Below are 23,539 nucleotides of genomic sequence, written 5' to 3'. Positions count from 1 at the left end.
TATTTAATAATATGTATTTAAAGTTACAGAATATGTATTTACATAATTTTACATAATTTTAGAAACTATTTATCTTTTAAAGATTTATTTTGTTCCTTTATGTAGGTAAAGTTACACACACCATATTGCAGAAAAGAGGTTCATACACAGCAAACCATATTGCAAACCTTATGCAGATATTACAAACTTTCATGAAAATAAAGGGATTGCACAGAAGGAGCAGTTGCTACCATGGATAAAATCTCAAACTCCACAATAAACCTTGAGAGCATTTTTTATATTCTCAGAAGAGTGAAGAAACTTCATGAACTCACTCTGGACAAAGGGCTTGAAAAGCAAAGGGTGCTCCTCTGTCACAAGTTCATCTGGGGCCTTTATTACAAACCCTGCTTTTGGAACTGTGAACAATCCAATGCTCAACCTTCTTTCATTTCCAGTCATCATCACTCTGTGAATCGGTGTATGCACCCTCCCATTAGTCCATGCCTGCAACATATTTGTTAAAAATCTTGACTTAATCAAGAAATATTTGTTGTGTCACATTTTCTTATAAGATCATTTTGTAGCAGAGAAAGTGGAAGTGTGTATAGAAATTACATAAAATGTGTCCCCAGTGACAACAACGAAACTGTTTGATGTTGAGGGCTTGAATTTGATCCACTCTCCACTTTTGGTCTGTATCTCTAAACCATGAATTTGATTCTGACATAATATGGTGAATATGTTCTTATCAGTGTGCTCTGTTATTGCAACTTGTGGTTCATTAGTTTGAGGGGCTTTGTACTTGATAAGCCGTGCAAGGTAATACGTTGAGTTCATGTGCTCATCCAAATACTTTTCAACACCTAAACTCTCCAAACACATCTTCCTTATCATCTGATCCAACCTTGCCACTTTCTCACAGAAAAGTTGCAGATTTTTGCTGCCATGTCATTAACAATAAAAAGGGCTCAAAAGGGTATGGTAAAGATCTTTTCTTGTGTTCAAACATGAATGGTAAATGACAAGTGTGAGATGTGGTGTGTGTTAAATAAAGAATAGTTTCTTATGCGTACCTAAAACTTGGTTTTCCTTGTGGCCACAAGATCTTGATCAAGGTTTCCACTTTCTCATGAACATCAGCATCGTCAATTCCGATGCTCTCATAGAGATGAAGAGGACCAACATAACCACGATATGGCTTACTTGACACAGCTTTTTTCTTGGTTTCTAAAGGGAGATTGAATAGCTCATCCACTTCAACAAATATGGCTTTTCGAAAATGCTGAGGAACTTTATCGAACACGGCCTCGAAGCAACCATACTCTACCAGTGCTTTGTGAACTTGGGATTTCACCGATTCCCACTCTGCAACATTGGATTCCAAGTCCACTGTGGAGAAGTCAATAATTGGAAGCTTCACTTCTGTCTCAGATCCCATTTTTTTTCAACTGAATCCTCTTATTGTGTTAATTGATTTGAAAGGAGATACTTCGCATGAACTGAATTGTTTGAAGTTTCGTATGTTGTTTCAATAATTCATGCATAAATGCAATCTTCGAGCTACACTGTGACATTAAAAATACTAAAAATATTTTAAATTAGAAGTGATGTTATTTCAACCAATCACGTTACTTGTAATTCTATCAATATTTAGACAGAAATATAGATGACAGTAAAATAAATCAAAATAATATCATCTTAAAAAATGTTATCATTTGTTACGGAATAAGAAACTGGCTTGGAAACACATTTGGAACGGTAGTGGCTTGCACACTAAATCATTTAACTTGAAATTTACTAATTTACATGTGTGTTAGGTCTATTTGATTTATTTTTTAAATTTAATCTTGTCAAGAACTCATATAAAGGACAATTTTCTCTTGCAAAAAAGTCAAAGAATTGTTTTGATCTGAATAGAATAAATGGTGACGTTTATACGAAAATTTGTGGAAGATTTTAAGAATTAATTATGGTGGATTAAAGCCAATGTCCAAAGGTATAGAATGAATTTGCTGAGATCATTTTGACTGTGAAATTATACGGTGGTCCTGTATATGTAGTCAAATTATGCAAAACAAGCTTATACAAAATTGTTTTGAGCAAGAGCAGTGATATTGTTGTGTAGAGAGCATTGCACACGATGGGATCCCAAACAGAGTCTGAACTTCATGTGGTGGACTTCACTGATGCAACCATGGAGCCTGGCACCGATGCATGGTTCTCAGCCTGCACTCTTGTGAGGGAAGCACTTGAACAGAACGGTTGTTTTGTTGCACGATATGATAGAATTGGCAAAGAACTTTGTGATTCTGTGCTATGTGCAATGGAAGAGTTGTTTAGTCTCCCAGTGGAAACAAAAGCACAAAAAACCAGTGACAAACTTTTCCATGGCTACTTTGGACAAGTCCCATGGCTTCCCTTGTATGAATCTTTGGGCATTGATGATCCTCTCACCTTACAAGGCTGCCAAAAATTCGCCCACATAATGGGGTTGCAGGAGAATCATCGTTTCTGGTAGCTACACTTTTTCCTTTTGTTTATGATATATGATTATTGTGTGCAAAATTGGTCATGGTAGAAGTTCATTTGTCCAAATATACAGTGAAAGCATCAATGAGTATGCTAAGTTACTTGGTGAATTAGACCATATGGCTAAGAGGATGGTGTTCGAGAGCTATGGTGTGAAGATGCAAGGATGCAAGCGCATGATAGAATCAAGCGATTATCTGCTTCGATGCATGAAATATAGAACACCCGAGACGGGTGAAAAGGATTTGGGAATGCATTCTCACACAGACTTGACCATCGTATCCATAGTTCATCAGCTGAATAATCTGAATGGCTTGGAAATCAAGCTGAAGGATGGAGAATGGATTGGGGTTGATGCTTCTTTCTCTTTGTTTGTGGTTATGGCAGGTGACGCGTTCAATGTGAGTACACACATATACATAAACCCTAATTGTATATACCTATCACAGTACCATATTTTGTAAATAATTTGTGCTAGATTTTGTTTTGCATAATTATTTTACATTGGTGCATTATATTTTAATGGTGTAGGTGTGGAGTAATGGTAGAATAAGACCATGTGAACACAGAGTTACCATGAATGCAACGAAAACCAGATACTCTATGGGACTGTTTTCTTTTAGTGGTGATAAGATTATGCAGATACCAGATGAAGTAGTGAATGAGCAACATCCCTTGCGTTATAAATCAATATTCGACCATTATGAGTACCTTCGTTTCTATGACAAAGAGAAAATCAAAGACCCTTATTCTCGAATTGAAGCCTACTGTGGAATCTCATCCCTATAATAATATGATCGAAGATGGAAGTTTTCGTGCTTTTGTGAATATGAATAAGTTGGATTGCATGCATTGTTGCCTTTATGTGTGTTCCTTATGACACTGCTTTTTTGTTAATAATTTGTGAAACCACTATGGTAAATGATGCGATAATCTCTTATTCTTCATGTTTGATGAATTGTGGCACATGTATGAATTGAACGTACCGGTAATGTAATTCTTGTTTTATGGTTACAAATTGGGTTTTTTGATGTCTAATCATGGACAGAAATTTAGAGTTGTCAATTAGACCACTCTATAAGTCTTATGGACCACGATGAGCCTATAAATTCTTTTTAAACATGAAAAAGTATTAATTTTTTTTAAATATATTATTGGACATATAAGCAACAATCAATATGAAAACCAAAACTTGACCTTCGGCTAGGCCCGCTTGTCTCGAACTTCGGTCTGGGTCCGCTTGTCTTGACCTTCATCTTGGGTCAGTCTGTCTTGACCTTCATCTTGGATCAATCTGTCTTGACCTTCGGCCCAAGCTTGCCGACCTTCGATTGGGAACGACCTGTCTCAACCTTCTCGAGTAGACCCTCACGACCTCCAGTCCAAGCATGCTCGCCTCGACCTTCGGCCTAGGACGACCTTCGGCCTAGGACGACCTTCATGTAAGACCAGCTCGTCTTGACCTTCATCACAAACCTATCCATCTCGACCTTCATCCTGATATACTCGTTTTGGTCTTCAACCTGAAACTATCGTCTCGAGCTTCAGTTCGGGTAAGCTCGTCTCGAGCTTCAATTTGGGATGCGTTTCAACTTTCAGATTGGGCCTACCTATCTCTGCCTTCAACCATGGTCTACCCATCTTGGCTTTCGCCCTAGGATGATCCATCTCAAAATTTGGTTTGAATTGACCCATTTCGACCTTCGACCCAGGATAGACCATCTCGACTTTGACATGGGCGATCCATCTCGACCTTCGGCCCAGAACGACACATCTCACTTCAATTCATGCTAACTCGTCTCGGCCTTCACCAATGTTGGCTCGTATACAATTCCAAACATGAAAAGAAAGGTTTCTGATACTACCCAACACCATAGACAACCGCCTAGTGCCATTTAACCAAAGGCACCACTAGAAGGTTCCCGCAAACACTAACCAAATAGTGTCAGTGCCACTTTCTCGCCCAACAAGCCCAGGGCTCACCCAATGAAACCACCACTAGAGCTCCCAATATTTAAACCGAAGAACCCTCGGTAACCGGCACTACGACCCTGCAAGGCACTACTGTAGCACTCATTGGCCCTATATTTATGTCTTAACTATCAGAGCTTTCATTCCAGATCAGATTAGTCAAGATGTTGGTACGTTAGGTATTACAGGGAAAGGTCGTAAGCAGCAAACTTGTCCAACAACAAATATGATCACTGATCAGCAGAGACTCATATAGATGAATAAAAAACATATGCAAGTGAAGGAGACTCACAAGCAAAGAAAAAACATACTGAACCGAGAACAATGGCAGAAAATCAACTTACTCAATTAAAGAAATTGATTGTAGAACTCGATGCTCAAATCACATATAATATTTGATCATTAAATTTAAATAAATGAGTGAGAAGATAAAAAACTCGTAAAGAAGACAAAGAAGTCTAAAAAAATAATTTCTAAAAAGATAGTAATTTTATATAAAGTGAAATTCAACTATTAAAAATCTTTATATAATTTAAATATTTTATAATTAAAATATTGAAGTGGTTTCAGTCCATTACCTATATGTTTGACTAACTTGTTTTATCATCTTAACAAAAATTTTAGGAGTCAGAAACATAATTATAAAACTTCTACTTACTTGAAAAAGATGTGATGAGGACTAAGACTCTCTAGATAGATTAGACTTTTTGAAGAATATGTATAAACTTTTTCCTTGTATAATGTATAATTTCTTGTGAGTTCTCTTAATTTTTATCTATGGATTTGTATTGTTAAAACTTCATTTTAAATACTAATAATTTTACTATAATATTTTAAAAAGTTATAAAGTCACATTTTATTGAGCTTTATGTGTTTATTTTATAGTTTTTATTTAGTTAATGCAGCCAAGAAGTTCTATTGTAGATCCATTGTTTCAGTATAAGTGTATTAGTTTTCACAGCAACAATGTGGTGCATCATTCAAAATAATATATTTGGTGCAAAACAATTTTGTTAAAAAATAAATATACATCAAGATGTTGTTAGATATATGGTAGAGTAGGTGACAACAAACTGTACAAATGAAAATAATCACATAATTGGGACCACAAAATGAAACACAGTGTGAATTCATTATATTTAACATATATGGCTGACATAATAAAACAATATATATATATATATATATATATATATATATATATAATATTCATCGATCAATAACTATAGCAGTACTTAACTAATAGTTAATTAATTAATCTATCTATGAACTTTATATAGAATACAATAAAGAAGAAGATAAAAGCTGCCAAATTGTGGGGACCTAATTGTTTTTCTAATAATTCATGAGTAATTATACATAGCAGTATGTTTGTATACTATAATGGTACATGGCCTTATCAGGACAAAGCAAAATAGAAACTAACTTTTTTTGTAATTAATCTGATCCAGAAAACAAATAAAACCGTAGTTAATAATGTCCAATATATTTATTTGAAAAATCATCTCTATTGTCCTGTTCTTATTTGAATCTTGTGTTTGGATTATTACACGTTATTTTCTTCCAACTTATATAATGTATTATTGGGTATATACTTGAAGCATTTTTATTTGGATAGGAATATCCTTGGCACTGTTGCACTATAATAAGCAAACATACAAAAAAATAAGGATTTTTTTTTTTGTTTTACATCCATTAAAATGATAGGTTTGATGTGAATTGAAACAAATAATTCTAAGAAAATATGAAAGAAACGAGAGTGGTCCTTATAAGCTGTTTGGAATTAGAGGACCAACTGTATATACACGAAGATAATCACCTAAATTCGGGACCAGAAAATGAAACAAATTATTGTAAATTATTTTTTAACATTTTTTTTTGTCAAAATGAAACAAGACAATATATATATATATATATATATATATATATATATATATTTTTTTTTTTTTTTTGCTTAGATCAATAAATATGCATAAAAAGATAAATATGCACAACTTGCAGGGGGCTAAACTGTTTTAGTTTCTATCAATTGATCAACAAGTATTTATATATTAATGTAAGATCATGATTGGACATTTTTTTTAGAGTATTTTAAAAAAATTAAGAAAAACGAAATATTTTTTTAAAATTAAAATTTACTTATGAGTAAATTAAAAAGTAAAAATTTCAAGTAATATAAAAATGCCACAAATTAACTTATAAATAAATTAATTTTTAGTTATAAATGTTCTTTTTTATTTTTTCTCATAATAACTTTTGTAGAAAAGTTTGTCCATATATAACCAAATCATATAAACAACGTCTTCACTGTAGAAAAATTATTGACTTCACTGATGCAATCATACAACATGGCATGGTCTTTATTATGTTTTTTGAAATTCTTTTATTGAATAAACATAAAATTATTTTACAGCATATAATTTTATATATAAGAACAAATTAGATTGAAACTCACTTTCTAATTTCTAACGTGATATTACAATATATAATCTTGCCATAGCCCACTTGAGATTCAACAAGATTAAATAAATGTTATGAATATGTGTAAGTTTTTCAATCAATAAAAAAATTTATCTCAAAGTGAAGTATTATTGGGTGTTCTATTCCTAAATAACATATTTCAAATCAAACATAAATACATAGATGTTTTAGTTCCAAAATCCAAACAAATTGGTAAGGATTACGATGGGATCAGAAACAGAGAACAGAAAATCTCTACCTATGATCGATTTCAACGATGAAAACCTGAAACCCGGTACTCAAACATGGGTTTCCACTTGTGATGCTGTGAGGGTTGCCTTAGAGGATCACGGTGGATTCCTAGCACACTACGATAAGGTTGATCCATTGCTCAATCACTCTGTCTTCTCTGCAATGAAACAACTCTTTGACCTTCCATTACAAACAAAAATGCAGCACACCACTGATAAACCTATATATAGTTACGCAGGACAACGCCCTGATATTCCTCTGTATGAATCCATGGCCATCGATAACCCGTTGAATGCTAAAAGTTGTCACAACTACACAACCATTATGTGGCCACAAGGGAATCACCAATTCAGGTAATTAACTAATTAACCCTTTTCCAATTTTACTGATGAACTTGTGAACAAACTTTGAGTTGTTTATCGAACATTTTCCTTTTGTTTTATTTAGTGAAAGTGTGAATTCCTATGCAAAGAAAGTTGCAGAACTGGATTACACTGTTAAGAGAATGGTGTTTGGGAGCTATGGATTGGAGAATGAGAAATGTGAGCGTTTGCTTGAATCAACAGATTATGTTCTGAGATGCTACAAATATAGAACACCTGAGATCGGTGAGACCAATTTAGGGGTGCGTGCTCATACAGATTCTGGTTTTCTTACAATATTGAATCAGAGGTTAAATGGCTTAGAAGTTCAGTTGAAGAATGGAGAGTGGTTCCAGGTTGATGCCTCACCCTCCATCTTTGTTGTCTTGGCTGGTGATGCATTTATGGTAATGTACTTTTTTTTATCTTTGATTAATAATATGAAAACTTTCACAAAAAATATTCTGCAATGATAAACTTTACTTATGAAAATCTTTACATAGTCAACTAAGGTTGTTGTTGTTGTGCAATAGATATCATTGAATAATTTTCTTCCATTAAAACTCTGATTTTGCAGGTATGGAGCAATGACAGAATATGTGGTTGTGTACACAGAGTATTCATGAATACAGAGGTAGAGAGATACAGTTTGGGGCTGCTTTCATATGCTGGAAAAGTGATGGAACCAGAGGAAAAATTAGTGGATGAAGAACACCCTCTTCGTTATAAACCATTCGACCATTATGGATACCTTCGTTTCTTCCTTACAGAAGAAGCTGTGAAAGCTGCTTCTAGGATCAAGGCATACTGTGGTATTTGAGTGCACATAATATGTAGAAAGTGAAGTCTTATGATATGAATATATCAAATTTTTAAATGTTTATTTGGTGACTACTTTCTGTAGTTATGTGTTTGTAAAATAAAATCTAAATTTTAGAGTTTCTACTTATGTATTATGTACAAGGGGGTTTGTCTTTGTGTAATATATTTGTTGTTAAATCTTTTGGTAAGTGCACTAAATTATACAAATAATAAAATAAAAAGTTAAAAAATGTTTGTTCAAAAGATTTACGTTTGTTAACTAATTATGATTATTTACTAATTCAAGTTGTTAATAAAAACATTGAATGATACAAATATTTGACAGATATGAAATCAAGTTAAAGGCATGTAAATGTTAAAGTTATAAAGTGATATGGAAAAAGTTTCACTAGCGTTTAATTTCATGAATCAAACTCTGCAAAAAAAATCTACTCAATATATCTCTATCATACTCAAACATTCACATTATAAGCATATCACTCCTAATTCCTCAGAGACAATAAGAGTGAAATGAATTAATTTATTTTTTTATAATAGTTAAATCAAAGTGTTCACCTAATTCTTGAAATATTATTATAAAGATAATAATTAAAGATTAAAGTATCTATATACATATATATATATATATATATATATATATATAACTTGACAAAGAAATTAATTAAATATTCAAACTATTCAGATATTATTGAGTAATATTCTAGTATTTAAAAATATGAAATTGTGAATCTATATAGTTAGAAATAGTAAATAATTATAATAAAAAAAATTTAAAATTGTAAAAAAATGTTGGTGGATTAAGTAGGTCAATCCACTTTCAACCCGACTTGAACCCGTTTAACTTGTAGGTTAAGTGAGTCGGATTCAAATCAACCTACTTTTGAAAAAATTGAATTTTTCTCAACCTAACCTGACTCGAACCCATGGTGAGCCAAATTGGTCCACGGGTTGAAACCCAATTTGACATCTCTACTCCTACATGTTTAGAACTCAAAAGGGGATCAAAATGGTGAAATGGATGAAGGGAGATGAAGATTCTGAGCCCTAGAAGTGCCTCTGCCCGTGTGTTGGCCTCCATTTCATTCCCACAATCAAAAGATCCTCATTTCATTTAACTTTCGATATTTTTATCCACTCCCGAAAAGTGTTTTCTCACTATGCGAGAGATTACTTTTGTTTCACATCTAATTGCTTTGTGTCGCTATTGTTAGGTAAGTGTTTGGCATTCTCACTGAGGGAGGATGGTAAAGTGGCTGAATGAGAAGGTCCTGACAAACGACTCTTTATTTTTCTCTAATCTTCCATTTTCCTACAAAATAATCTCACAGAAAGAAAGTTATATTTTATCTTGAGACAAAACATTCAAAATATTATATATTTTCATGGGAATAACACAAAAACGCATGAAATGAAAAAAAAAAAGGTTTTTAATAAGCATGAATAATAGATAATTATCATGCTTATCATTCGTTAAATTACTTAATGAATAAAAAGGTATCTATGGAAATGGTATACTTTTCTTTAGTTTTCTAATTAATTAATGAATTTTAAGGTTTGAATATTGAGTTAATAAAAAGCTGCAAATTACTAATTAAACCAAAAAAAAAAAATTGTTTGTGCAAGAAAATAATAACTAATAATAGTTTTTCATGGAGAAGCCAAGGGAGATTCAACATCTATGGATCATGAACAAGTTTTTAGTATGTGTTTATCTCATATTATTCATCTTACTTATTTATATTCAATATAAAATATATAACTCACCTAAATTCCTAACGATCATCACTATTAGAAGTAGTAGATAATTATAATAAAAAGTGTGAAAAATGAAAAACAGCTAATAAAGGGTTGTTGGTGTTAGGTTGTGGATCAACCCACTTTCAACTCCGATTTGAACTCATTTAATCTACAGGTTAAGTGAGTGCAGTACAATTTAACTCATTTAAAAAAAGAAAACTAATTTTTTTTAATTCAACTCAACTCAAATCTGTAATAAATTAGGTTGTAGAATTCATTTTGACATCTCCAACTATTCAACACCAAACAAAAACATTAATCTATAACTATCAAAAATAGATCTCGCTAAGCTTCAAATAGAAACATCGGACACCACAACTATGTCAAAATGCTTATGAAAACATAAAAACGCTTTGGTATAACGTAACACATATATAAACTAAGAAATCGTATATAAGATGTTAGTGTGAGGTCGTGTATCATGAGTTTTATTTATTTTTAGAAAAATGATATATATTAAGATTAAATAACTAAAAAACCTTATATTGAAGGGTTGTCAACTAAATAAATAGAAATATAATTGTAATATCAATCATGAAATGTTTAATAAACCTTAAAACAGGACAAGTGTCACCTATAAGTATAAATTACTTGGGCGTTATGTTTTCTCATTATGTAAGTAGATCATCACATGAAAAAATAAAAATCATTTTTTTAACTAAGATCTTCGTACACACAGATTCAGTTTCTTTAAATAAGATTATCGAGAGATATCATCCTTAATTTAACTAAAGAAGAATATTATCATTTTGTTACGGAATAAGAAACATAAGAAACGGGCTTGGAGAACAAATTGGCGTGGTGGTGGTTTGCATAATATAATTTCACTCAATCATTTAACTTTGAGATTTACTTTTTTCTTTTACATGTGTTAGGTGCACTTTTGATTTATTTTTTAAATCTTGTCAAGAACTTATAAACGACAATTCTCTCTTGCAAAAAAAATGGTCAAATCATTTGTTTTAATCTGAATAGAATAAATGGTGACGTTTATATGAAAATTTATGGAAGATTATAATAATTAATTATCATGGATTAAAGCCAATGTCCAAAGGTATAGAATGGATTTGCTGAGATCACGAGTGGGAAATTATAAAATGGTCCTGAAATATATATATATATATATATATATATATATATATATATATATATATATATATATATATATATATAATTAGATGTCTCTTAATTATTGAACAAATTAATTTGTAAATAAATAAATTTTTAGTTATGAATATTCATTTTTATTTTTTCATAAAAAAATTTATAGAAAAGTTTGTCCAAATATAACCTAGTCATATAAGAAATTTAGGATGAGAAAAAGGACATTCCAAATAATAAATTTATAAATGTACATTTAGGTCATTTGTAGTGAATTATAAAATATAGGATCATAATGATATTAGTGTTCCATATTATATTCTAATGAGTTGTTAAATGATAACGATAAGAATATACATGCATAGCCCTCATCTTAAACTAAATTTTATCATCCTTTTCTTTTTTATTCGTCGAATTTTTTATCCTCACTAGAGGACATGTAAGAATTAATTAATTTTCTGATACGATTTGAAAAGAAAATAATATTTTACATGAAGATGAACCAAGACACCCAGTGGTAGTCCTACTGTCAATTGGGGCATAAGGAAATAATGAACAATAAAATTGAATACTTGGGAATTCATATACGTAATCTTTGTATTATTACCTGCATTAAGTTTGACTTAAACTTATTTGTTTTCATGTTTTATTTTACTCTTTCAATTTTTTTAGTTGTATAAATTTTAGTGTTTGAATTTTATACTTAAAAACTGTCTACTTTATTTTTTTATATTTTTTATCTTTGTAATTTTTTTATTTAAATCTCTTTTAGCTTTTCTCATCTAAATTTATAGATATTAAAAATGATAAGAAATAAAATGAATAATAGTAATAGTAATAAAATAATAATAATATAAATAATATAAATAATAATATAAATAATAGTAATAATATTAATAATATAGGCAATAATAATAATAATAAAGTTTTATAATTTTTTTTATTCATTGATTTTGAACCGATTCAAACCAATTCGGTCTTTCGAGGTATTATCCGATTTGGAGTAAAGTGAAATTTCATCACGGTTTTGTCTTTAAAAAGTGCATCGTCAGATAGTAGAAGGAGGAAATAATATTTAAACTGTACTTGACATCGACTCCTAAGCGATGTGTGACTTATTGATGTACCAAAACATGTTTTATTTTTATTAAAATACATTATTTTATTATCTCCTCTTTACAGTTTACATTTTTATAAAAAGTATTTAAATTTAAGTTATTACTTATTTTTATTTATACAAATGATCAGTATTTTTTTAGACTTAATTAATACCAAATTCATTTTAATTTAATATAATTTGATCAATTTTAGTTTTTTTTTTACTTTAAATAATAATTCATATTTTATTCTAACGTAATTTAAAATAAGTAAAATTTATTTTAATGATCAAAATTAAAATGATAATCTTTTATTTTTATTACTTAAAATAATTTTTTAATTTATCAAATCAATCACTCATTTTTATAAACTTTCATAAACATGCTCGACAGAAAAAACTTGAAATTGAGTAGAAGAAGAATTAAGACTAGAGATTAAATGCTGATAAAAAAAAAAAAAAGACTAGAGATTAAATTATATATTTAGGGAATTTTAGTGCTTTTTTTTTTTACCGTTACAATGGGTGCACGAAACAAAAGCCATGGATAACTTTTGCTTAAAAATAAGGTGTGATTTATTATTACTTAAGTTTGGTATCTACATTTTCGTTTTTTAAAACTATCCAGAATTGTTATTTCTTTAACATGAAAGTATTTAAATAACTGCACATACTCTTTAAAAGACACTCTTTTAAACTTTTATTTAACCAAATCATTCTCTATTGTATTTTTTTAACCAAAGAAAAATTAAATAAAAAAATAATATTATCCAGTATCTTATAAATGCTGTCTACAAAAGACAATTAATTATTACCACAAAAATTTACATTAACTTATGACTTATTTAAATATGATATTATGAAATACAAATACACATTCACGACAATGTGTTTTGCTAGTTAAAAAAATTATGATTTTGAACACGTATTTTGACTATTTAGAAAAACATGAACCACTGGCATCAATCCATATTAGTTTCTCTGTACTCATAAATTTACAGGGTGAGTATATCTAGTTAAATATTTATAATTTCTTATATTTGAACTTGCCCTTTCCATCTGTTGCATTCTTTAAATTAAACTGACCATATCTCAAATAAAATTGCTTTCCAAAGACCGGAATGTCTTCATATTACTTCAAAGGTTAGTAAATGCCACTTAATCAACACTTGGATGCACTTCAATATTCCATTAATATGCTAAAAATATAAAATTATCATTATTTATTCATTGAAAAAAAAAAAAAAGGAAACAGTACCTACATTCGAATATGGATATTGTGGAACAGTTGAACCATGAAAATGTGTTCTACATAAAGAGGGTATGAGCTATAAAGGTTTCACAGAAATCATATAGTACAAAAATTTAGTATTCACGGCAATGCAGCATAACATAACCTAACACATCATGCAGGATATACAATTATGCCTGCAGCCATGTACTAACCCCATCTTCTTAGGTTGTAACAGTTTTTGTTTTGACCCCAATCTTTTTCCAAGACACACTAGGCATAATTTGTTTTGTGTCAACACGGTCCTTGTACTGAACAGCAAAGTTCAGCAATGAATCAAGGAGAGAATCTGAAAGAAAGTGCGGTTTCAGTCCCAGATCAACAAGTTTAGTGTTCTTGCAATTGTAGTAATGCTCTTCTGCTTCAACTCTTGGATTAGGCACATGGATAGTTTTCACATCAAGGCCTAGCTTCTCACCAGCTTTGGTAACAAGATTGGCAAGCTGATTGACTGAAAACTGCTCAGTGAATTGGTTGAAGACTCGGAACTCCCCTGGTTTCGCAGGGTTTGCAATGGCAAGCTCAACACATTGAACTGTATCTCTTATGTCAAGGAAGCCTCTAGTCTGAAATATGTGTATTACAAAATACAGACAAAAAATTAGTATCAGGGAATTCAGAAGTTCTCCTACAGACAGATGATCAGAAGTGTAAGAAAATAGAGCAACAGAAGAATCAAATCGTGTTGTTAAAATCTCAGCAGAACAAGGTGCAAAAGGCAGATGAAATCAACATTAGTTCTGTATAATATTGGCAAACACTATTCACGGTTATTATCAATGAGTCTCAAATATCTAGATTTTGTTGCAAAATGCACTACTTGAGGTTACCAAGAACCAAAAGGCAGGACTTGTTTAATACAGTTACCCTTAAGTTTCAAAGAAAAATGTGGAGCTCCATCGATGCTCTTTGATTCTTCTCAGTGGTCTAATAGACAATACATTATACATATAATATAAACATGCCCCAGTTGAAATATTGTCAAATCCTTTCCATAACAATCATCAAAAGTCACTCTTCTGCGTATCAATAACAAATAAATAAAATAATGAGGGTATGTTACCTGGCCTCCTTTACCATACACAGTCAGAGGATGACCAACAGCAGCCTGAACACAGAACCGATTCAATGCAGTTCCAAATATTCCATCATAATCAAACCTGTTATACAGCTCTTCATGCAGTGCAGTCTCATCTGTCCTTACCCCATACACCACTCCTTGATTCAAGTCAGTTGCTCGAATGCCCCAAGCTTTGCAAGTGAAAGCTATGTTATGTGAATCATGTACCTTGCTTAGATGATAGAATGAGCTCGCTTGTTTGGGATATGGCAACGTGTCTGTCCTTCCATTGTGAGTAATGGTAATATAACCTTCCTCAATATCAATATTTGGGGTACCATATTCACCCATGGTCCCAAGCTTAACTAGATGACACTGCTCTCTGAACTCTTTTATGGCAAAGAGCACATTCAATGTCCCAACAACGTTGTTTTGCTGGGTATACACAGCTCTTGACCGATCTATCATAGAGTAAGGAGCAGACCGTTGTTCCCCAAAGTGGACCACAGCATCAGGTTCAAACGTCTTGAAGGTTTCAGATAAGAACTCAAAATCACATATGTCTCCAATATAGAGCTCAATATTTTTTCCAGTGAGAGATTTCCAACAGTGAAGACGATTCTGGATGGAGGAAATTGGTGTTAGAGACTCCAGTCCAAGCTGGTGATCAAAAAGGCGTCGCACAAGGTTGTCAACAATGGAAACCTCATAACCCTTGTTTGAAAGGTGGAGAGCAGTTGCCCAACCACAGTATCCATCTCCACCAATGACCATGACTCTCTGTGGTTTAAAAGGGTTACCAGAACTAGTTTGAACTGGGGTTTCCTGGTTAGTTGAAACTGCAGCAGCATGTACTACTAGAGAATGTTTTCTTAGCTTCTGTTCTTGCAAGAAAAACCCTCTAGATGAAGGTTTAGGATTATTGCAAGAAACCGTCATAGAAAATGGTGTCGAGCATTGCTTAAAAGGTTTTAAGTAAGGTTTATTTCTAGAGCAGATAGTCAAGGAGTAAGAGGATGATAGCAATTGAGCCATCTCAATCAGAGGATCCTCTAACTACTTTCAGCACACTCCTGAAACAAGAATTAAAACCCCATCACTTGCATTTCACTTTGAACAATACTAAAATACTTACTTCATCAAGCAAGTAATAATTATTCAAGGACTAATCAACATTATTTCCAACATTGCGAATCAAAAGCAAGTAACCAAGATTGAATACTTGTAATACCAGGAGCATAAATCAATACAAAATAAATCTCACAAATAAAAATCTACAAAAGGAAAGGAATAAACCCACTCAGAGAAATGGAAAATAAGCGTATGCATAAATTATTTTAGTTAAGAGTTCAAATCGCTCATACTTCATGACCTTACAATATTGAACACCATATTCCCAAAACCCTGTCTGGTTTTATAATCTTTTGCAAAAGAGGATAAAAATGATTGCCGTTAATAAAAATCCGTTCATTTGCCTTGCACTTTGGTTTATAACAAAGCACACAGTTCCTCAAGCAAGTAATTATAATTCACGGCGTCATTGACCCAATTTCAAGCTTTTGTGGATCAGAAGAGTGTAACAAGAGAAACAGCAAAAATTCTGAATTTCACAAGCAGGCATCATCACAATACGAAACAGGGTAAATTAGTTGGGTGTCAGTAGCAAATTACTTCAAAGTGCACTTCAAGTAGTCACCTTTCATGGCCACATCAAAATGTATAAAGATGGAAACACAAGATAACACCCATGCAATAAAAATGGAAATTGAAAAATGGTAAGTGATTGATTTGATTACCTTGAAAGAACTCGAAATCAGTGTAAAATGAAGAGGAACTCAGAAGAGTGAAGTGGATAAGGGTAAAAACCGCTGTCTCTGCAACTACAGTGTTTGGGTTTGGGAATCAAAATGGGTGAGGAGGAATATCCCTTTCTTTCCTTTCTGAGAGTCCCTAGCTACAGGGTTTTATGCCCTTCATCAAAACCCCGTTTTAGATCTTATCTTATAAATTTTAGACCAAAATAAACATAATTCGAATTTTTATGCTCAAATTAGTGTTTTAGTAGGAAAAAAAAATACATGATGTAAAATTAACTATCAATTGTACTAATCTAATGAGTTCAATTAGTTATAATTATTAACACAACATATAAGTTATGGAAACACATCGGTAATTTTGATTTAATTAAAGTTTGAAATAAACTAAGGTCAACTATATAATTATATAAATCTATAAGTAGATCTCTAGTATTTGCCTTGAATCGAAACCTTGGTCACATAATATATATATATATATATATATATATATATATATATATATATATATATATATATATATATATATATATATATATATATATATATATATATATATATCATCACATAATATCGTAAATAAAACAACACTGTAATATGAATCAAATTAAAAATATATAGTTGTAATTTAAAACATATTACTAAGTTAAATTTTGAGTGTATTTAAAAATAATATGTATCGAAAACAGGAGTAGGTGTATTACAACAATTCTCATAACAGTTTAGAGGCTTATATATCAGCTGTTCTTTTAAAAATTGTAAGATAATGAATTATATCTTTAAATATATTAAAAAAATTAATTATAATTTTTTAATTTTTAAAAAAAAAGAGACATACAAATTAAGTTAACCGAAGTCATAATTAAAATAATATCAATCACAATTAAAAATATTATAGGAGATGTTATAAAATAAACCAGTAACATATATAATCAATATCAATAAACCATATTGTTTTAAAATTTATAACTGAAATAATTTACTTGAGATCATTCATTTGGTTGAAATGAAAAAAAAAATTAATCATACATTATTATCCGCCAATAAAAGCCAAAGTCCCAAACGGAAAGTAGAAAGTTTTTTTTTTTCGTATTTTACGTTGTTTTGTTTCATATTAGCATGAACGATGTGTATGATTCAAATTTACTAAACTGAAAATAAGTTCGAGATGAAATAATTCAAAAGTTTAAAAATTACATTAAAGGTTTCGAATAAAATAATGAATTTTTTTTTCTTATTATTATAAAAATTAAAATTAGTTTATCTTTGAAATTTTAGATCAATTTAGTTATTTATTTTTAAAAATGAGTGAATTTAATCATTTTAACTAAATTTTGTTAAATTTATTTGATATTCAAAATGCTAAGTTTATTTGATGAAAGACAGAGAGCTTACCGAGTAGTATATGGTTCCTTAGATTGTGTGTAGTTGGTTTCTTTTGAAAATTCTATTTAGTTTTTGGCTTAGTCATCTATATTATATTTTGTGGTTCTTTATTTTGTACATCTGTATTAATATTTTATACTTCCATAACTATATGTTTTGTTGTATCCAAATATATAATGTTTTATTTAATAGTTTATATTATTAAATGAGATGTTACAAATAACATTGAAAATCTATGAAACATGATGTCGAAATTAATGTTGAGAAACTCCATTTTTTCGATGCTTTATAAACTATATATTAAGACTTACCACATAATTAAATTCAACATATTGTACTTCACCAACACTCTTTATTAGCTATTATTAGTGTCAATTTGACTAAAGACTCATGGGCCAACCTGTCCACCTTTGAATAAGCCCTTCTGTTAGGAGTCTCGAAATCAAGGAGTCAATAAAAAGTTTTAGCCCAAAGTCTCTCTCAAAGTGGGTTAGGATCAGGGTTAAGGGGAGGTTGATCCCACTACAAGATTTGATTTATCTTTTAAAAATAACACCTTCACTCTCAGTCAAAGGTTAAGTTGAACTTTCTCGGATTGAATGTCGAGATGGGATAGTCCAAGCCAAAATCGAGACAAGTCGTTTTGGATAGAAATTTGAGATGGGTTATATTGAGTTGAAATTTGAAACATACTAGCTTGGCCAAAGGTTGAGATGACCCGCCTCAGTCCAATGGTCGAGACAGACCACCTAGGGTCAAAAGTTGAAAATATTGGCCAAAGTTAAAGATTGAGTTTGATTGGTCTAAATTGAAGGTCGAGACGAATCAAACTTAGTCGAAGGTAGAAATTGGTCGGTCCAACACTATGATCGTGACAAATTGATCTGACCAAAGGTGGTCAAACTGTGTCTACTCAATCAAAAGTTCAAGAGAGATTGATTTAAATAAAATATTTTAAAAAAATCATGTTTAAGAGAAATGTATTGGCATGACCATACAAATTTTGTAGACATTTTAATTTTGTGAATTTTTTCAATAAAGACTTTTAAGTCTTATGAGCCTTTTTACCCAGTCTACGTGGGTCAGGACAAAATCATCTAGGATTGACAAAAATTAACAAATCTAGCCATTACAACATCACCGTCTACCACTAAAGGGGAGTCTCGTTGCAAAAAAAACGAAAATGATATTTGAACATAAATTTCGAACTCATTTTTTACATGGGTGACGTGGCACCCTTTTTTCTTTTATTTTTATTTTTTTTAAATGAAACTGAACCCATGGTCACGTGCGCGGAAGTTGGAGAGAGAAAGTAAGACAAAACTGAAACTTGTAGAGTGTTGGTGAGACAGGGAGAGAGAAAGTCGGAGGAAGTGGAGACAGCGTGAGGAAGTCGGAGGAGAGGCGGAAACAGCATGAGAAAGTCGGAGGAAAGGCGGCGACAGCGTGAGCAACTCGAAGGAAAGGCGGAGACAACATGATCAAGTCTTTGGAAAGGTGAAGACAGCGTGAGAAAGTCGATGGAACGACCGAGAGAGACTGAGATAGTCAGAGGAAGTCGAGACAGAGAAGTTGTGGTGTTACAGAAGCGAGGCGGGAGGCGGTCACCGTGAGAGGACACACCTGCGACAACGACGATAGTGGAGGGGATCGAATCCAGTGGAAGCGAGTCAACGACAACCATTCCACCGGAAGCCGTTCTGCAACACCGTTTTAGTGTAAGGTTCGTGTTTTTTTGTTCACCATTGGAAAAGGTTTAAGCTTTGGGAGAAAAACTTTTTATTTATTTTCGTGTTTGGTGCAACATTGTTTGACAGAGTCGTTGGTGTTGTTTGCATTGTGGTGTGGTTTTGTAGTCTCGATTTTGTAGTGGCGTGTTGTGGTGTTTGACAATGGTGTGCCTTTGGACAACACCAAAATTTTCAAAGCAGCACATTTGGGGATTTTTTAATTTTGGTGGCCGAATGTTACTTAGTTATGGGGAGTGCTTTTATATATTCTGGTTCACAGTACCAGTTTTTATAACCATCTTAAATTTGAAAGTTTTGTTAAGCAATTAAATTTTTTTTATTATGACCAATTCAAATTTAAAATAACAGTTTTAATAACATTTTATTTTTGGAAAGAAATAAAATGTTCTTTAAATTATCAATTATGACCAATTAACTTTTTTTTTATTATGACCAATTCAAATTTAGAATAACAGTTTTAATAACATGTAATTTTTGGAAGGAAATAAAATGTTCTTTAAACTATCAATTACGTTACAAAGTGGGGAATAAAAGTACCCCAACTGGGGAGTGCTATTATATAGTCTGGTTCACAGTACCAGTTTTTATAACCGTCTTAAATTTGAAAATTTTGTTAAGCAATTAAATTTTTTTTATTATGACCAATTCAAATTTAGAATAACAGTTTTAATAACATTTAATTTTTGGAAGGAAATAAAATGTTCTTTAAACTATCAATTACGTTACAAAGTGGGGAGTAAAAGTACCCCAACTGGGGAGTGTTGTTATATATTCTGGTTCACAGTACAAGTTTTTATAACCATCTTAAATTTGAAAATTTTGTTAAGCAATTAATTTTTTTTTATTATGACCAATTCAAATTTGAATTTTTTTTTATTTTGTTTAGCAATTAAATTTGAAAATTCTGTTAAGCAATTAACTTTTTTTTATTATGACCAATTCAAATTTAGAATAACAGTTTTAATAACATTAATTTTTGGAAGGAAATAAAATGTTCTTTAAACTATCAATGACGTTACAAAGTGGGGAGTAAAAGTACCCAAACTGGGGAGTGCTGTTATATATTCTGGTTGACAGTACCAGCTTTTATAACCATCTTAAATTTGAAAATTTTGTTCAGCAATTAAATTTTTTTTATTATGACCAATTCAAATTTAGAATAATAGTTTTAATAACATGTAATTTTTGGAAGGAAATAAAATGTTCTTTAAACTATCAATTACGTTACAAAGTGAAGAGTAAAAGTACCCCATCTGGGGAGTGCTGTTATATATTCTGGTTCACAGTACCAGTATTTATAACCATCTTAAATTTGAAAATTTTGTTCAGCAATTAACTTTTTTTTTATTATGACCAATTCAAATTTAGAATAACAGTTTTAATAACATTTTATTTTTGGAAGGAAATAAAATGTTCTTTAAACTATCAATTATGACCAATTAATTTTTTTTATTATGACCAATTCAAATTTAGAATAACAATTTTAATAACATTTAATTTTTGGAAGCAAATAAAATGTTTTAAACTATCAATTACCTTACAAAGTGGGGAGTAAAAGTACCCAACTGGGTAGTACTGTTATATATTCTGGTTCGGTTCACAGTACCAGTTTTTATAACCATCTTAAATTTGAAAATTTTGTTAAGCAATTAATTTTTTTTATATTATGACCAATTCAAAATTAAAATAACAGTTTTAATAACATTTAATTTTTGGAAGGAAATAAAATGTTCTTTAAACTATCAATGACGTTACAAAATGAGGAGTAAAAGTACCCCAACTCGAGAGTGTTGTTATATATTCTGGTTAACAGTACTAGTTTTTTAAACATCTTAAATTTGAAAATTTTGTTCAGCAATTATTTTTTTTTTATTATTACCAATTCAAATTTAGAATAACAGTTTTAATAACATTTTATTTATTTATTTTTGGAAGGAAATAAAATGTTCTTTAAACTATCAATTATGACCAATTAATTTTTTTTTTTATTATGACCAATTCAAATTTAGAATAACAGTTTTAATAACATGCAATTTTTGGAAGGAAATAAAATATTCTTTAAACTATCAATTACGTTACAAAGTGGGGAGTAAAAGTACCCCAATTGGGGAGTGCTGTTATATAGTCTGGTTCACAGTACCAGTTTTTATAACCATCTTAAATTTGAAAAATTTTTTAAGCAATTAATTTTTTTTTATTATGACTAATTCAAATTTAGAATAACAGTTTTAATAACATTTAATTTTTGGAAGCAAATAAAATGTTCTTTAAACTATCAATGACGTTACAAAGTGGGGAGTAAAAGTACCCCAACTGGGGAGTGCTGTTATATAGTCTGGTTCACAGTACCAGTTTTTATAACCATCTTAAATTTGAAAATTTTTTTAAGCAATTAATTTTTTTTTATTATGACCAATTCAAATTTAGAATAACAGTTTTAATAACATTTAATTTTTGGAAGCAAATAAAATGTTCTTTAAACTATCAATGACGTTACAAAGTGGGGAGTAAAAGTACCCCAACTGGGGAGTGCTGTTATATATTCTGGTTCACAGTACCAGTTTTTATAACCATCTTAAATTTAAAAATTTTGTTAAGTAATTAAATTTTATTTTTTATTATGACCAATTCAAATTTAGAATAACAATTTTAATAACATGTAATTTTTGGAAGGAAAGAAAATGTTCTTTAAACTATCAATTAATTTACAAAGTGGAGAGTAAAAGTACCCCAACTAGGGAGTGCTGTTATATATTCTGGTTGACAGTACCAGTTTTTATACTCATCTTAAATTTAAAAATTTTGTTCAGCAATTAATTTTTTTTTATTATGACCAATTCAAATTTAGAATAACAGTTTTAATAACATTTTATTTTTGGAAGGAAATAAAATGTTCTTTAAATTATCAATTATGATTATTTTTTTTTATTATGACCAATTCAAATTTAGAATAACAGTTTTAATAACATGCAATTTTTGGAAGGAAATAAAATATTCTTTAAACTATCAATTACTTTACAAAGTGGGGAGTAAAAGTATCCCAATTGGGGAGTGCTGTTATATAGTCTGGTTCACAGTACCAGTTTTTATAACCATCTTAAATTTGAAAATTTTTTTAAGCAATTAATTTTTTTTTATTATGACCAATTCAAATTTAGAATAACAGTTTTAATAACATTTAATTTTTGGAAGCAAATAAAATGTTCTTTAAACTATCAATGACGTTACAAAGTGGGGAGTAAAAGTACCCCAACTAGGGAGTGCTGTTATATATTTTGGTTCACAGTACCAGTTTTTATAACCATCTTAAATTTAAAAATTTTGTTAAGTAATTAAATTTTATTTTTTATTATGACCAATTCAAATTTAGAATAACAATTTTAATAACATGTAATTTTGGGAAGGAAATAAAATGTTCTTTAAACTATCAATTACGTTACAAAGTGGGGAGTAAAAGTACCCCAACTAGGGAGTGTTGTTATATATTCTGGTTCACAGGACCAGTTTTTATAACCATCTTAAATTTGAAAGTTTTGTTAACCAATCAAATATTTTTTATTTAATATGACCAATTCGAATTTTGAAAAACAGTTTTAATAACAATTTTTTTTTAGAAAATAAAATGTTTTTTAAAGTATCAATTACGTTATCAAGTGGGGAGTTAACTACCCCAATTGGGGAGTATTCTGGTTCACAGTACCATTTTTTATAACCATCTTAAATTTCAACATTTTGGTAAACACCCCCAACCTGCTTAAGCAATGACAAATACGTGCCAACCACAAACTGCTCAAACTCAACTTCATGCAATTGAAATTACAAAATTTCATAAATGGGTCAAAACCGGGGACTACAAAACAATTTC

At 30.5% G+C, this 23,539-nt stretch overlaps 4 protein-coding genes across 4 annotated transcripts; 2 read left to right on the top strand and 2 right to left on the bottom strand.

Moving 5' to 3' along the window:
- LOC114190759 (putative 2-oxoglutarate-dependent dioxygenase AOP1) lies at nt 1-1,523 on the bottom strand. The gene is made up of 3 exons (XM_028079811.2): nt 1,056-1,523; nt 598-922; nt 1-486 (listed from the first exon to the last, which is right to left on the bottom strand). Exons 1-3 carry the CDS (start codon nt 1,418-1,420, stop codon nt 244-246), a joined length of 933 nt encoding a protein of 310 aa, XP_027935612.1. The 5' UTR covers nt 1,421-1,523; the 3' UTR covers nt 1-243.
- Nucleotides 1,524-2,054: 531 nt separating this feature from the next.
- LOC114190674 (putative 2-oxoglutarate-dependent dioxygenase AOP1) lies at nt 2,055-3,529 on the top strand. The gene is made up of 3 exons (XM_028079686.2): nt 2,055-2,496; nt 2,585-2,912; nt 3,043-3,529. The coding sequence occupies exons 1-3, from the start codon at nt 2,123-2,125 to the stop codon at nt 3,298-3,300; spliced, it is 960 nt and encodes a 319-aa protein (XP_027935487.1). The 5' UTR covers nt 2,055-2,122; the 3' UTR covers nt 3,301-3,529.
- A 3,587-nt stretch (nt 3,530-7,116) lies between these two features.
- Nucleotides 7,117-8,558, top strand: LOC114193903 (putative 2-oxoglutarate-dependent dioxygenase AOP1). Its single transcript, XM_028083890.2, has 3 exons — nt 7,117-7,547; nt 7,642-7,963; nt 8,134-8,558. The coding sequence occupies exons 1-3, from the start codon at nt 7,168-7,170 to the stop codon at nt 8,374-8,376; spliced, it is 945 nt and encodes a 314-aa protein (XP_027939691.1). The 5' UTR covers nt 7,117-7,167; the 3' UTR covers nt 8,377-8,558.
- A 5,102-nt stretch (nt 8,559-13,660) lies between these two features.
- Nucleotides 13,661-16,719, bottom strand: SQD1 (sulfoquinovosyldiacylglycerol 1). Its single transcript, XM_028082399.2, has 3 exons — nt 16,520-16,719; nt 14,727-15,796; nt 13,661-14,229 (listed from the first exon to the last, which is right to left on the bottom strand). The coding sequence occupies exons 2-3, from the start codon at nt 15,756-15,758 to the stop codon at nt 13,828-13,830; spliced, it is 1,434 nt and encodes a 477-aa protein (XP_027938200.1). The 5' UTR covers nt 15,759-15,796; nt 16,520-16,719; the 3' UTR covers nt 13,661-13,827.
- Nucleotides 16,720-23,539: the final 6,820 nt, after the last annotated feature.

This window comes from Vigna unguiculata, chromosome 1 (assembly GCF_037176805.1).
Source record: "Vigna unguiculata cultivar grain cowpea cultivar isolate G323 ecotype 2 chromosome 1, ASM3717680v1, whole genome shotgun sequence".
NCBI lineage: Eukaryota > Viridiplantae > Streptophyta > Magnoliopsida > Fabales > Fabaceae > Vigna > Vigna unguiculata.
Note: the sequence above shows the minus strand (reverse complement) of the source record. Positions and strands in the feature narration are given on the sequence as shown.

Coding starts and splice junctions, on each gene's coding strand:
- LOC114190674 (XM_028079686.2), top strand. CDS start 2,123: ATGGGATCCCAAACAGAGTCTGAACTTCATGTGGTGGACTTCACTGAT. Junction 2,497..2,584: donor CAGGAGAATCATCGTTTCTG/GTAGCTACACTT, acceptor CCAAATATACAG/TGAAAGCATCAATGAGTATG. Junction 2,913..3,042: donor TGGCAGGTGACGCGTTCAAT/GTGAGTACACAC, acceptor TTAATGGTGTAG/GTGTGGAGTAATGGTAGAAT.
- LOC114190759 (XM_028079811.2), bottom strand. CDS start 1,420: ATGGGATCTGAGACAGAAGTGAAGCTTCCAATTATTGACTTCTCCACA. Junction 923..1,055: donor CAAGGAAAACCAAGTTTTAG/GTACGCATAAGA, acceptor ATGACATGGCAG/CAAAAATCTGCAACTTTTCT. Junction 487..597: donor TCACTGGGGACACATTTTAT/GTAATTTCTATA, acceptor AATATGTTGCAG/GCATGGACTAATGGGAGGGT.
- LOC114193903 (XM_028083890.2), top strand. CDS start 7,168: ATGGGATCAGAAACAGAGAACAGAAAATCTCTACCTATGATCGATTTC. Junction 7,548..7,641: donor CAAGGGAATCACCAATTCAG/GTAATTAACTAA, acceptor TGTTTTATTTAG/TGAAAGTGTGAATTCCTATG. Junction 7,964..8,133: donor TGGCTGGTGATGCATTTATG/GTAATGTACTTT, acceptor CTGATTTTGCAG/GTATGGAGCAATGACAGAAT.
- SQD1 (XM_028082399.2), bottom strand. CDS start 15,758: ATGGCTCAATTGCTATCATCCTCTTACTCCTTGACTATCTGCTCTAGA. Junction 14,230..14,726: donor TGTATGGTAAAGGAGGCCAG/GTAACATACCCT, acceptor CACATATTTCAG/ACTAGAGGCTTCCTTGACAT.